Source organism: Pelophylax lessonae (genome assembly GCF_965119305.1).
Source record: "Pelophylax lessonae genome assembly, chromosome: 1".
In the NCBI taxonomy this organism is placed as follows: Eukaryota; Metazoa; Chordata; class Amphibia; order Anura; family Ranidae; genus Pelophylax; species Pelophylax lessonae.
In genome coordinates, this window is record NC_138768.1 from 77507158 (window position 1) to 77521285 (window position 14128).

Consider the following 14128-nt stretch of genomic DNA (forward strand, 5'->3'; position numbering starts at 1 on the left):
CAGGGTTTACTACCACTTTAATACATTTTAAACACGATTTTAAATAAAGCCATCAATAGTTTCTCTACCAGTGTGGACCATCATATAGTACAGTGTATGACATGTTTATTTAGTAAATTTACTGCTTACCAGAAGTAGCAGTAAAGTATGCCTTGAATAAGGGTTAGCCGAGCCAGATGAAAATCTGCGAAGGATTCCTCCCCAGCGGTGGCCGTCCCAGGATCACGATAAATTAAGTGTATGGATGAAAAACAAATAAAACATAGCGTGATACTGTATAATATTCTAGTGAATCACTCCCGAGTGTGTCAGAAGGAAAAAAGGAAGGTGATGATACAACCCACCACCAACACAGGCTGCTTACCAGATATTAATATAAATGAGCAAATAAACAGCAATCTGAAAGATGATAAAGGCTATGAATGAACCACCACCTTAGCGTATTGTAATTACCAGATAGTTGTTAAGTGAAGGCAAATCAATATGCAACTCCAAAAAGGCCTTAGGATAAGCCACCACCTTGATCTTAGTGTAATTACCAGATATTAGAAGTAGATGAGCATAGAGGATAACTTCAAATGAGCCAAGGACCCGCTGAGAAGCTTCACCAAAACAATCTGCTTACCAGAGATAAGCCAAATGAATGCCAAATCTTAGATCCAGATGTCCCCGGGAAATATCCAATCTCATATAGACAAACGGTCCATAAAAGAACTTAAAACTGCGCTGAATCGGAGCTGCCGGCCGGACAGTTCCAAACACCCGCCTGAGCGTCTCAACGAGGTGACGTCAGCACGCCGCGACCGTTGACGTCACGCTCAGGCGGGTGTTTGGAACTGTCCGGCCGGCAGCTCCGATTCAGCGCAGTTTTAAGTTCTTTTATGGACCGTTTGTCTATATGAGATTGGATATTTCCCGGGGACATCTGGATCTAAGATTTGGCATTCATTTGGCTTATCTCTGGTAAGCAGATTGTTTTGGTGAAGCTTCTCAGCGGGTCCTTGGCTCATTTGAAGTTATCCTCTATGCTCATCTACTTCTAATATCTGGTAATTACACTAAGATCAAGGTGGTGGCTTATCCTAAGGCCTTTTTGGAGTTGCATATTGATTTGCCTTCACTTAACAACTATCTGGTAATTACAATACGCTAAGGTGGTGGTTCATTCATAGCCTTTATCATCTTTCGGATTGCTGTTTATTTGCTCATTTATATTAATATCTGGTAAGCAGCCTGTGTTGGTGGTGGGTTGTATCATCACCTTCCTTTTTTCCTTCTGACACACTCGGGAGTGATTCACTAGAATATTATACAGTATCACGCTATGTTTTATTTGTTTTTCATCCATACACTTAATTTATCGTGATCCTGGGACGGCCACCGCTGGGGAGGAATCCTTCGCAGATTTTCATCTGGCTCGGCTAACCCTTATTCAAGGCATACTTTACTGCTACTTCTGGTAAGCAGTAAATTTACTCATTTTCCAGCACGGGTGGATATTCGGTTGAATATATACTTTTTGGACATTCTGATTCAATATTTATTTATACCAAACATTGGGACTTTTTGGACTCATGATATATGTTTGTGTCACTTAGCGCAGCTTCCCCCCCTATATGTTTTTTGATGTTTGTCACATGTTAAGTTGCTGCTACCACATTTAGATATTAGCGCAGTTTCTCCCCCACTTTTATGACATGTATATTGCTCATACCAACAGCAGGAGTGTAGAATCGTCGTGCGATCCAACTTTCTGGTTCCTGTTGGGGGAAGGTGTGTACAAACTGTCTGGCAGCACTCGTCTCATTTTTAGCAACATCCTCCAAGTGAAAAGCTTGTTCCAGAAGAATACGCCACTGAACCTGAGTCCGGTGATGTCTCTGGACTGCGTAGATCGCCTTCAAGACATCAAGACAAGACAAACACCAACGTCATCAAGGTAAGCTAGCTTATTTCTCCACTGAATTCAAATGTGAACCCCTAAAATCTATGTATAGACAAACTTTCTTTTTTAACCACTTAAGCCCCAGCCCTATTTCGGACACTTTTTGTTTACAAGTTAAAACCAGTATTTTTTCCTAGAAAACTATTTAGAACCCCCAAACATTATATATATATTTTTAGCAAAGACTCTGGAGAATAAAATGTCGGTCATTGCAATATTTTTTGTCACGCGGTTTTTGCGCAGCAGTCTTTAAAACGCAATTTTTTTGGAAAAATTTTGAAAAATCACATTTCACTGCATTTAAAAAATACTAGACAGTAAAGTTAGCCCATTTTTTTGTATATTGTGAAAGATGATGTCACGCCGAGTAAATAAATAGATACCCAACATGTTACGGTTTAAAATTGCGCCCCCTCGTGGGATGGCGACAAACTACGGTCAATAGAGATCTCAATCGGCGACGCTTTAAATTTATTTAACAGTTACCAGTTTAGAGGTAGATTGTAGCTCTTGTTTTTAAATTATTGCCCACGCTCTGTCGATCGCGGCGATACCTCACGTGTGGTTTGAACAGCGATTTCATTCGCGGCTCGACTTCCGTATACGTTTTTTTTTGTGCGGGAGCTAACTGTGACGGGGGCGGCTAAAAATGTTTTTATTTTTTTTCCTATTTAATTTTATTTTTTTTTTAACTTTATTACAGGTTTTTAAAAAAAAAAAAAAAATCTGATCACTTTTTTGCTGTCACAAGCAACGTAAACATCCCTTGTGACACCAATATGCAGTGACAGGTACACTTTATGGAGGGATCGAGGGTCTAAAAGACCCTAGACCCCTCCACTACACTTCCATGTATGTAAAACGCCGAAAAACTGCGTTTTTGCATACAGCCGTTTTTTAAATTTGCCGCTTTTTGCAGCACAGTAACCCGGAAGTGACGTCATGGACGCCGCCTCCGGGTTACGTCATCGGAGACCCGATCAAAGCCAGTTCCGGCATTGATCATGACTCCATCCAGCTGGCGGACATGCCGGCTGGGTGCTCGGGGCTCCCGGTGGGACAGAGCCCCGAGCAAAGTCACGGAAGGCGGCGGGAGGGGGGGGACGTCACCCGGGTAACGATTGAGCGGCTCCCGAGCCGCATCGGTCGTTACAGACGGAAAGCCGACCGTTGGCTGTAAACCACGGTACCGGGATAATGCCTCTAGCTAGAGGCATCATCCCGGTATACCCCCGCAAAGTCTACCGTCGTATATATACACGTCGATATGCGGTAAGTGGTTAACAATTTGGATAGTATTTGAGTAGAGACAGGTAAATACTCCCTGCCTGTATCTTGTTGGGGCAATTTCCGATCACTACCCGTCCCACAGATGCTACAAGAAGGGAGTGGTAATCTGTGTAAAATTTGGTAATGCCCATCTTTAGACACTGGAATAGTGATCGACCGATATCGGTTTTTCGTTGGCGATATTTTGGCCATTGCATATTGGTATTGGCGGATATTTTCGTACATTTCAATTTTTTTTTTTTTTTTATCACTTGACAGGTATTCCTGTGGAGAGATCTGGGGGTCTAAAAGACCCCAACCCCCTCCTCTGCACTTAAAAGCATTCAAAGCGCCAAGTTTGGCTGTTTTGAATGCTGTCATTTTTTTGAATCTGGCGCCGAGTACCCAGAAGTGATGTCATGGCATCACTTCATTGCTTATATATCTTTAATTTGTACATATGTGAGTGGCATATTCAATAACATTTGTAAACGGAATTATGCTATGTGACATCATTTTACCCTTACATGAGCAATACTTGGAATATCGGCAATTTCAGCCAGTTCCGGGGCCGATACAGATATATTGGCAAAAATCAATATCGACCCTCAATATATCAGCCTTGTCGATAATCGGTCGATCCCAACACTGGAACAGGTTTCCCATTAAATGACTTCCCCCTCACCTCTTGTTTTTTTTTTTTGCTTGATAAAATACAGAAGGGTTAAAACTGTCACGTTGGGGAGATTTCTCTTCACTCCCTGTCCCAGAAAGCTAAAACGGTATTAAACCCAAAACCAAAAATCGATTGTAATCATTAGATGTGGTGGCTGCATTGGTTTTCTTTTATTTGGCTTTTTTCCCTTTGTTTTCATCTAGTGATCTGACCAGTAAAGCACCTCCTTTATTAGTGAGACACCATTCTGGAGGAATGAGGTAGGAGGCACAGCAGACAGCACCTTTGTCAGTCTAAGGTGGAGGGTAGTAGTAAATGTATTAGCAAATCTAGTTACACCAACAAATTACAGCCAAATTCCAGCTCACACTTGATAAATAATTTACAGCAGTTTCTTTCCTTTTGGTAAAAGGTTTTGTATGAATAAATAAAAGATGGTCATTTTAACTTGCCGACCGTATACTGTATATACAGTATACCGGGGCCATGGCGGCTCTCCTGTGCAGGATCACGTACCTATTATGTGATCCTGCACTTCCGGGTTTGCCCGCTCCTGCTGTGGTTAGACACAACGGGAGCTGATTGGCAGGTATGGCTGACTCGATCTCCATAGGGACCCTGACAGAATGGCATGGAAACAAGGCAGATCGCCATTCTGTCACTACAGAAGACAAGGATCCTGTGTTCCTGCTAAGCAGAGGCACCAATCCCTGCCTTCCCCTAGTCAAGGCCCCTCCCCCAGTTAGTAAGCACAACTGAGGCATACAATTGACCCTTTGCTAGCCCCTGATGTTAACCCCTTCCCTGTCAGTGTTGTGTCATCAGTACAGTGACAGTGCATATTCTTTAGCAGTGATCACTGTATTAGTGTCACTGGACCCCAAAAAGTGTCAGTTAGTGTCCCAACTGTCCGCCGCAATATCGCAGTACCACTACAAGTCGCTGATCACCGCCATTTACTAGTAAAAACATTTAAAAAAATGAAATATATTGCAAAATTTGTAGACGCTATTAATTTTGCGCAAACCAATCAATATAAGCTTATTGGGAATTCTTTTAACAAAAATGTGTATCAGAATACAAATTAGTCTAAATGGATGAAGACATTTGATTTTTTTTAAATGTTTTTATTGGCTGTGTTTTACAGCAGAAAGTAAACATTTTTTTTTCAGCAAATCAGGAGAGAGAGTCCAGGACGGCTGAGGCACTCGTGGACATCGCTAGATGGAGAGGGGGCTCAGGTAAGTATAAGGGGTGCTGCTGCACACAGAAGGCTTTTATCTTAATGCATAGAAGGTATTATAACCCCGTTAACACTGGTACTGGAGATTTTATTGGACTAAAAAATACAACTAAAACTAAAAATGGCATTTTAGTCAAAACACTACTACTAAAACTGAATCGAAATTTGACATCAAAATTAACACTGTTGGGAAGCTGCAAAATATTAAATGTTTGCTTTTGGGTTTAATATTGCTTTAAAGCGGAGTTCCACCCTCGGAAAGTTTTTTTTTTAATAAAAATACCCCCGGGACAGTCAGGGCTGGTACATTCCACAATGGATAGCCTCTGAACTGTCCCGGGTTGCACTTACCTTTTAGAAGAAATACTTACCTTGAAAATGTCTTGTCCAGCGCTGCCATCTCAGGTGTGGGCAGCTGAAGCCAGTGCGTCCTCTTTGGCGTCCTCTTATGTGTCCTCTTCTCCCAGAATGCCCTGCACCGGCCCCACTCGTCATGTCCGGTGCAGGCATGTCATTCCTGCACAGCTTCTGGGCATTGATTCCTGGGAGTGATGACGCTCAGCTCCCAGGAATCAATGCGAGCAGGAAGTGACGGCGCGGGCCTAAAACAAGGTAAGTAAAAGTAAAGTAAAAAAAATTGTGATTATCCATTTATTTTTCAGGTGACAGAGAGCAAGCAGATGGGGAAAAATGACTTTTAAGGGTGGAACTCCTCTTTAACAAAAAGTAAAAGAAAATTTAAAAATAAGGGATATTCTGTTTTTTTTACAGTTGTCACCAGAACAGGTGTCCCCATTAGACAATCCCCCTTCTGTTTCTGTTCTAACAACTGTAAAAGGCACATTACAGGCTTTTTACAAGCATTTCTGCACATGTATCAAGCCTCATGAGTTTATTTCCTGGGATGGGCAAGAGAAAGAGAACAGTTCTTTATCAGGAGAGGATTCTTCATGCATAAAAATGTGCATTAAAAACACATTTATCCCGCATTCCTGTTGAAGTCTAAGGGACCAAAAATGCCTGGAAACGCTCATGTACTTGTTGAATGTAGGGCGACTGAGCGCAAAGTGTGAACAGGGGCATTTAGGAAGAATAGGATTGTGAATATTGAATGTATTCAGACGTTAGGAAACTAGAAGAAAAACGCTCAATGTGATGAGGGCTTAGGATTTACCTTCAGTTTATGTCTCACTGTCAAACAGGATAAAAAAGTGAATCTTCCCAGTGGGGACACAAGAAGAATAAAAACCTAACAAAGGCTCTAACCCACCACCAAATGTTTTGGCTATACAAACACTTTAATAAAATCCTCTCTTTGCCCAGGGGTGAAGTTATTTTCGAAGATCTAGGAAAAGGTTTCTTTCCCCCTGAGGTCCAGTGGCCGGGGTTACCTGTTTGTGAAGTTTTACTAGTGTTTTCTCACTGGGATAGTTAATATTCTTTTCTTCAAAGTCCTCATAATCATCCATATTCCTTCCCATTTTCTCCTGGTACTCGGTGGGACACTAAAAAAAGAAATCATACATATAAATACAGAAAAACCTTGGATTGTGAGCAGAATTCGCTCCGGAAACATGCTTGAATCCAAAGCTCTCTTATATCAAAGCGAATTTCCCCATAAGGAATAATGAAATCTCAGATGATTCGTTCCACAACCAGAGATGTATAGTAACTAAGTAGAACTACTTCACTACTGTACTTAAGTACCGAAAGGCGGTATCTGTACTTTCCTGGAGTAGAATTTTTTTCTCCTACTTCCACTTTTACTTCACTACATTTTTTCAATGATTTCAATACTTCTACTCCGATATCTTTTTTTGTGCTGCATAGTTACTCGTTACAATTATAAAAATTACCACTGCCAGAACAGTAGATGGCAGGTTTCATGAAGCTCAAAACATGTGTATTATCAGCGCATACGAAAATAAATGCTACTGTATGTATAAATAAAAGCTGCATTTGAAATAATAAAAACAATATGATGTTCAAACTTTTGACTTCTTTCTTTAATAACCACATAACACAGTACTTGTACTTTTACTTTCAGTACTTGAGTAGCAATTTTTTTTTCAAAACTACTGGTACTTTTACTTTCAGTACTTGAGTAGCAACATTTTTTTAAAAACTACTTGCAATACTTAAGTACAAAAAATGTTGAATACTTTAGTACTTCTACTCAAGTCACTTTTTGATCGAGCACTTGTACTTTTACTCAAGTATGGGTTTTGAGTACTTTATACAACTCTGTCCACAACCATTTATTCATAAATCCTTCAGTCTATAGTCCATATAAAAAGATTATAGCAATAATCAAATATCTCCACAAGGGGATTAGAAGCAAAATCCAGCAGGAGCTACAGAGTAGAAAAGAGAAGAGAGACAACTCTACGGCCCTTTCACACAGGCGGACCGTTCAGATCCACCTGTCAGTTTTTCAGGCGGATCTGAACGGTCACCCCATGCATGTCTATGGGGCATCGGATGTCAGCGGAGACATGTCTGCTGACATCCGATCCGATCCATCAAATCTGGACGAATGGGAACCCTATTTTCCATCCGTCCAGCGGATCGGATGGGATTGGATGAGAAGGGACTGACGGTCTGTTCCCATCCGTTTCCCCCATGGAGATGCATGGGGACCCGACAGCTGTGTCTACGCACACAGCACAGAGAACAGCTGTCATCCTCTTGCTTAGCGGGGATCGGCGGATCGATCCCCGCTGAGAAAAATGGAGTCCACCGACCGACTCCACTGTGTGAAAGAGCCCTAAGTGTAGCAATATGGTTACATTTAATGAAGGTTCAACATTTAGCAACTTGGTTAATGATTAAAAGAGGCCCATCTAAGTATTCAGGCATCCGGGGTAAAGCTGTCCACATAGACCATCCTCCTCACTGCTGTCAGTCTGCAGTAGTGACCGGGAAGACTTCCCTGCAGTAGAGCGATCTGAAAGTGAAGGCTTGAAGTGCTCGCGGAACGCAGCATGGAAGGGATGACCCTGATGGCAGTGTGGAGGATGGTCTATGTGGACAGCTTTACCCCGGATGCCTGCATACTTAGATGTGCCTCTTTTAATCATTATCCATGTGAGTTGCTAAATGTTGTACCTTTATTAAATGTAACCATATTGCTACACTTAGAGGCGCCTCTCTTCTCTTTTATACTAAGTTGTGACGTGACGTAACTTGTATATCAAGGCATCGCTTGTTTATCAAGTCAACATTTATAAAACAAATGTTGCTTGTCTTGCAAAACGCTCTCAAGCCAAGTTACTCTCAATCCAAGGTTTTACTGTACTGCCATCCCAGGATTAGTCCCCACAATGACAGGGTCACCAGGAGCTATAAGTCCCTATAAGTGAGGCGAAGGCTGGGTTCACACTATTGCGATGTAAGAACCAGAGCGTATTTCTAGTGTTGGTTCCCGTATCGCATGTCTCTTGCAGCCAGTTCACACTGCCCTCTGCGAACCACTGCAAGTGTCAATACAAAGCTAATGACACCCCAGATCGGTTCGCAGATCGCACTGCGAACTGCGAAATGGTGCAGGCACACCCATGCGATCCGATTTCAGTGTGGACCAAAAAAAGGGTCCTGCACCGTTTACATCCAAATGCGATGTGAATTCAGCCATACAATCTGTGATCTGCACAGCAATCCGGTGCAAATCACATGCAATGTCTGACATCGCAATAGTGTGAACCCAGCCTAAAGAAGCAAACCAAACCAAATACTGATAACATGGCACACCTGAGCAGCTCTAATGAAATCAGCATCAATAATTATTCATTTACCTTCCTTAGAATGGTGTCAACACACTTGCGTAGGGGATGATTGTATTTGATGCATTCGTTCACTTTACGGACTTCCTGTAGAGAAAACATGACATATTATTTTACTTACTTTTGTTTCAGGTACTTCTATAGCACCATCAATTTACGCAGCACTTTACATACAGTGGGTACGGAAAGTATTCAGACCCCCCTTAAATTTTTCACTCTTTGTTATATTGCAGCCATTTGCTAAAATCATTTAAGTTCATTCTTCTTCCTCATGAATGTACACATAGCACCCCATACTGACAGAAAAACACAGAATTGTTGACATTGTTGCAGATTTATTAAAAAAGAAAAACTGAAATATCACATGGTCCTAAGTATTCAGACCCTTTGCTCAGTATTTAGTAGAAGCCCCCTTTTGATCTAATACAGCCAGGAGTCTTTTTGGGAAAGATGCAACAAGTCTTTCACACCTGGATTTGGGGATCCTCCGCCATTCCTCCTTGCAGATCCTCTCCAGTTCTGTCAGGTTGGATGGTAAACGTTGGTGGACAGCCATTTTTAGGTCTCTCCAGAGATGCTCAATTGGGTTTAAGTCAGGGCTCTGGCTGGGCCATTCAAGAACAGTCACTGAGTTGTTGTGAAGCCACTCCTTCGTTATTTTAGCTGTGTGCTTAGGGTCATTGTCTTGTTGGAAGGTAAACCTTCGGCCCAGTCTGAGGTCCAGAGCACTCTGGAGAAGGTTTTTGTACAGGATATCCCTGTACTTGGCCGCATTCATCTTTCCCTCGATTGCAACCAGTCGTCCTGTCCCTGCAGCTGAAAAACACCCCCACAGCATGATGCTGCCACCACCATGCTTCACTGTTGGGACTGTATTGGACAGGTGATGAGCAGTGCCTGGTTTTCTCCACACATACCGCTTAGAATTAAGGCCAAAAAGTTCTATTTTGGTCTCATCAGACCAGAGAATCTTATTTCTCACCATCTTGGGAGTCCTTCAGGTGTTTTTTAGCAAACTCCATGCGGGCTTTCATGTGTCTTACACTGAGGAGAGGCTTCCGTCTGGCCACTCTGCCATAAAGCCCCGACTGGTGGAGGGCTGCGGTGATGGTTGACTTTCTACAACTTTCTCCCATCTCCTGACTGCATCTCTGGAGCTCAGCCACAGTGATCTTTGGGTTCTTCTTTACCTCTCTCACCAAGGCACTTCTCCCCCGATAGCTCAGTTTGGCCGGACGGCCAGTTCTAGGAAGGGTTCTGGTCGTCACAAACGTCTTCCATTTGAGGATTATGGAGGCCACTGTGCTCTTAGGAACCTTAAGTGCAGCAGAAATCTTTTTGTAACCTTGGCCAGATCTGTGCCTTGCCACAATTCTGTCTCTGAGCTCTTCAGGCAGTTCCTTTGACCTCATGATTCTCATTTGCTCTGACATGCATTGTGATCTGGAAGGTCTTATATAGACAGCTGTGTGGCTTTCCTAATCAAGTCCAATCAGTATAATCAAACACAGCTGGACTCAAATGAAGGTGTAGAACCATCTCAAGGATGATCAGAAGAAATGGAAAGCACCTGAGTTAAATATATGAGTGTCACAGCAAAGGGTCTGAATACTTAGGACCATGTGATATTTCAGTTTTTCTTTTTTAATAAATCTGCAACGTCAACAATTCTGTGTTTTTCTGTCAGTATGGGGAGCTATGTGTACATTCATGAGGAAGAAGAATGAACCTAAATGATTCTAGCAAATGGCTGCAATATAACAAAGAGTGAAAAATGTAAGGGGGTCTGAATACTTTCCGTACCCACTGTATATATTGTACTTTCACACCTGTCCCTGCCCTCAAGGAGTTAACAATATAAAGGTCCCTAATGCACATACATATACTAGGGCCAATTTAGACAGGAGCCAATTACCCTACCAGCATGTCTTGTGTGTGGAAGGAAAACCAGGGTACCCGGAGGAAACCCACGCAGGCACAGGGAGAACATACAAACTCCAGGCAGGTAGTGTCATTCCATCATTGCGTGTACTTTGCACCTTGGTGACCAGAAGGCTTAAAGCGGAGTTCCGGGCACAAAATCGACCTAATCGATTTTGTGGCCATCCGCTTGCTCTTCTTCACCTGAAAAGGAATTGGATAGTTAGGATTATTTTTTTTTTTTTTTTACTTACCTTGTAATTGTAGAAAGAAATACTCACCTATTTTGCACTTCCTCCCTCGGTGGCCGCGGCCCGCACCGTCACTTCCGGTTTGCAATGATTCCTGTGAGCTGAACGTCATCGCTGCCAGGAATCAATGCGACGGCACCGGCCTGCTCGTCACTTCCGGTGCGACGCCGCATTCCCTGCTAAACAGCTTCTGGGCATGCCCAGAAGCTGTGGAGGAATGCGGCGCTGCACCGGAAGTGACGAGAGGGGCCGGTGCAGGCGCATTCTGGGAGAAGAAGACACGGAAGAGGACGCAGAAGAAGATGCGCTGGCTTCAGCTGCCCACAACAGAGATGGCAACGCTGGAGAAGAAATTTTATACGTGAGTATTTCTTCTTGCAGGTAAGTGTGAACCGGGACAGATCAGAGGCTAGCCATTGTGGAATGTACTAGCCCTGACAGTCCCGGGGGTATTTTCATTGAAAAAATGTTTTTGTGCCCGGAATTCCGCTTTAAAGTGTTACTAAACCCACAACAGTAAAATCAGTCTGTATATGCAGTAAAGCATGCTGGTTATACTCAGTGTGGAACCTAAGGAGTTAATCCTCCTCATTGTGTAAAAAAGGCTGCCTGATTCTGTCTTCTCTGATCCTCCCCTCCTTCCACTGTCCCCAATGTATCTCCTGATAGTACAGAGCCTTGGGGGCACTCTGCACATGCCCAGTTTGGTGTGTATTGCTAGAGAGTTTTTTTTTTTTTCTTGGGAGGGTGCAAGTGATCAGCACAGGGCCAATCAGCATTGTCCAGACAGAGGGTCAGGGGTCCTGCAGCCTCATAGGACAGTCAGAGGAGAATGAAAACCCCTCCTACAAGCTTTAAGCAGTGCTCGGCCAGACACTAATAGAAGTCACAAGACTGCTACTATGTTTCCCCATAAATAAAACCGGGGTATCAATTTTCACTCCAAAACACGCATTAGGGCTTATTTTCAGGGGATGTCTTTATTTATTCATGTACCATAATCTACCTTTATCATATCGCTAAAGGAAGCCATCCAGCCAGTGTTGTGATGCTTTGAATTCATCTGGGGATATTTCTAAAGCCGGCCATACATTATACAATTTTCTTATTCACTTTCCTTTAGATTTACCTTCAACTATGTAGTACAAGGGCCTGCCTGATTGCATACAAAATTTAAAGTGTTTTAGGTTTGCCCTTATATTATATGGTTTTTGTAAATATAAAAAAAAATTGAATAAGAAAATTGTATAATGTATGGCCAAATGTGGTGTCATTGCAAGGGTAAATGCTTGAATATCAGCCCTGCGCACAACCAAAGCCTTTGCTCTCTAGTCAGCAATCCATTCCCAGATGATGTCTTCCAGCTTAGGAAATAATGGCTGCAAACCTGATCCACACTTGCACTTCTTAGCATTTCCCAGTCTACCTGTTGACTGAGGTTATTGTACTCTGCTCGCCATTTTCAGACCATTCGGAGATCTAACTTCATCTTTTTTGCAGAAAGCCGTAAGATCCTTGCCTCGGGGGTGTCCTCCACGATTCCTTTCTCATAGGCGACAGAATAGCTCTTTATTTTCACACTCGTCTTGTCTGGGGATCAAAATATTTACATACGCATCAATTGCGCATGTGCATTGTGTCTATACTCTGATTGGTCATTTGACAATAAGTCTAGAGTTCATCTGGCTGACCATCCTAACTGGGGCTTATTTTTGGGGTAGGGCTTATATTACAAACATCCGGAAAAATAATCAAATCGGGGCTTATTTTCCGGTTATGAAAGAATGTGATAATTGGTATCGGCGCTACCTTATTAGTGTGAAGTGAATACCACAAATATCAAAGTGTCACCAATGTTATAGTGAATAGACTCCTAAATAAAATATTACATAACCAATGTGTTTAATAAAGTACAAAATTAAAACAACCAATACAGTGATAAGTGTACCATATACAATAATAGTGAACATAAAAGAAAAAAAGAAAAGAGAAAGAAAAGAGAAGGGGAGTAAACCCCTAACCACAAATGTGTTTATCAGGTATGAATTTCCTGATATATGTGCCCCATATGTGATGTAAAAATGGATATAAATACTTGCTCCAGTTGACGTCCCTCTGACGAAACGCGTAGGGCGGAGTTTGCTACGTACCACGTCACTTCCGGTTGTCGGCCGTGGAACGCGGAAGCATCCCGGCGCGCACCGACTGCATTCTGATCCCGATCATCGCTAATCTACCAGTGAGTGTACTGCGCTTTCTTTATATATTGCATGGATTTACTATTCATTATGGGGCCTTCTCTTGTTGTGAGCATTTAGGGCATAAGTGCCGGCTCGGAGCTGCTCCTTTATCGCGGAGAAGAGACCCCCATCCATATCTGCTGCACAGGTTGTATTACACAACGCCACCTAGTGGCTTTTTCTACGTATCTTTCTAGCAGCACTCATTTTCTCTTATATCATATACTGCTGCATGAGCTATTAACGGAAACGCCACCTAGTGGACAAGTATATTTTTACTCAGCAGCAAGTATTTATATCCATTTTTACATCACATATGGGGCACATATATCAGGAAATTCATACCTGATAAACACATTTGTGGTTAGGGGTTTACTCCCCTTCTCTTTTCTTTCTCTTTTCTTTTTTTCTTTTATGTTCACTATTATTGTATATGGTACACTTATCACTGTATTGGTTGTTTTAATTTTGTACTTTATTAAACACATTGGTTATGTAATATTTTATTTAGGAGTCTATTCACTATAACATTGGTGACACTTTGATATTTGTGGTATTCACTTCACACTAATAAGGTAGCGCCGATACCAATTATCACATTCTTTCATTGCACTTTTGCCCTTATATCTAAGGGTTGATTGGTGGCAGCTTACACCTTCTATTTATAATACCTTTCTCCTCCCCCCCCCTCATATGCACTTTAGTCCATAGCGCTGGTCATTTCCTTTTATTATTTTCCGGTTAGGCCTTATTTTCGGTAAAATATGCTATATAATGCTGGTGAGAAAAGGAATTCAGATAT

At 42.2% G+C, this 14128-nt stretch overlaps 1 protein-coding gene across 1 annotated transcript in view; it reads right to left on the bottom strand.

Moving 5' to 3' along the window:
* LMBRD2 (LMBR1 domain containing 2) overlaps positions 1-14128 on the bottom strand; it is a 74783-nt gene that overhangs the window by 28049 nt on the left and 32606 nt on the right. Inside the window, exons 7-9 of the mRNA XM_082243775.1 lie at positions 8928-9002; positions 6525-6638; positions 1715-1898 (exon numbers count right to left, since the gene is read on the bottom strand). Coding sequence (XP_082099901.1) covers positions 1715-1898; positions 6525-6638; positions 8928-9002 — 373 coding nt within the window. The remainder of the gene's footprint in view (positions 1-1714; positions 1899-6524; positions 6639-8927; positions 9003-14128) is intronic.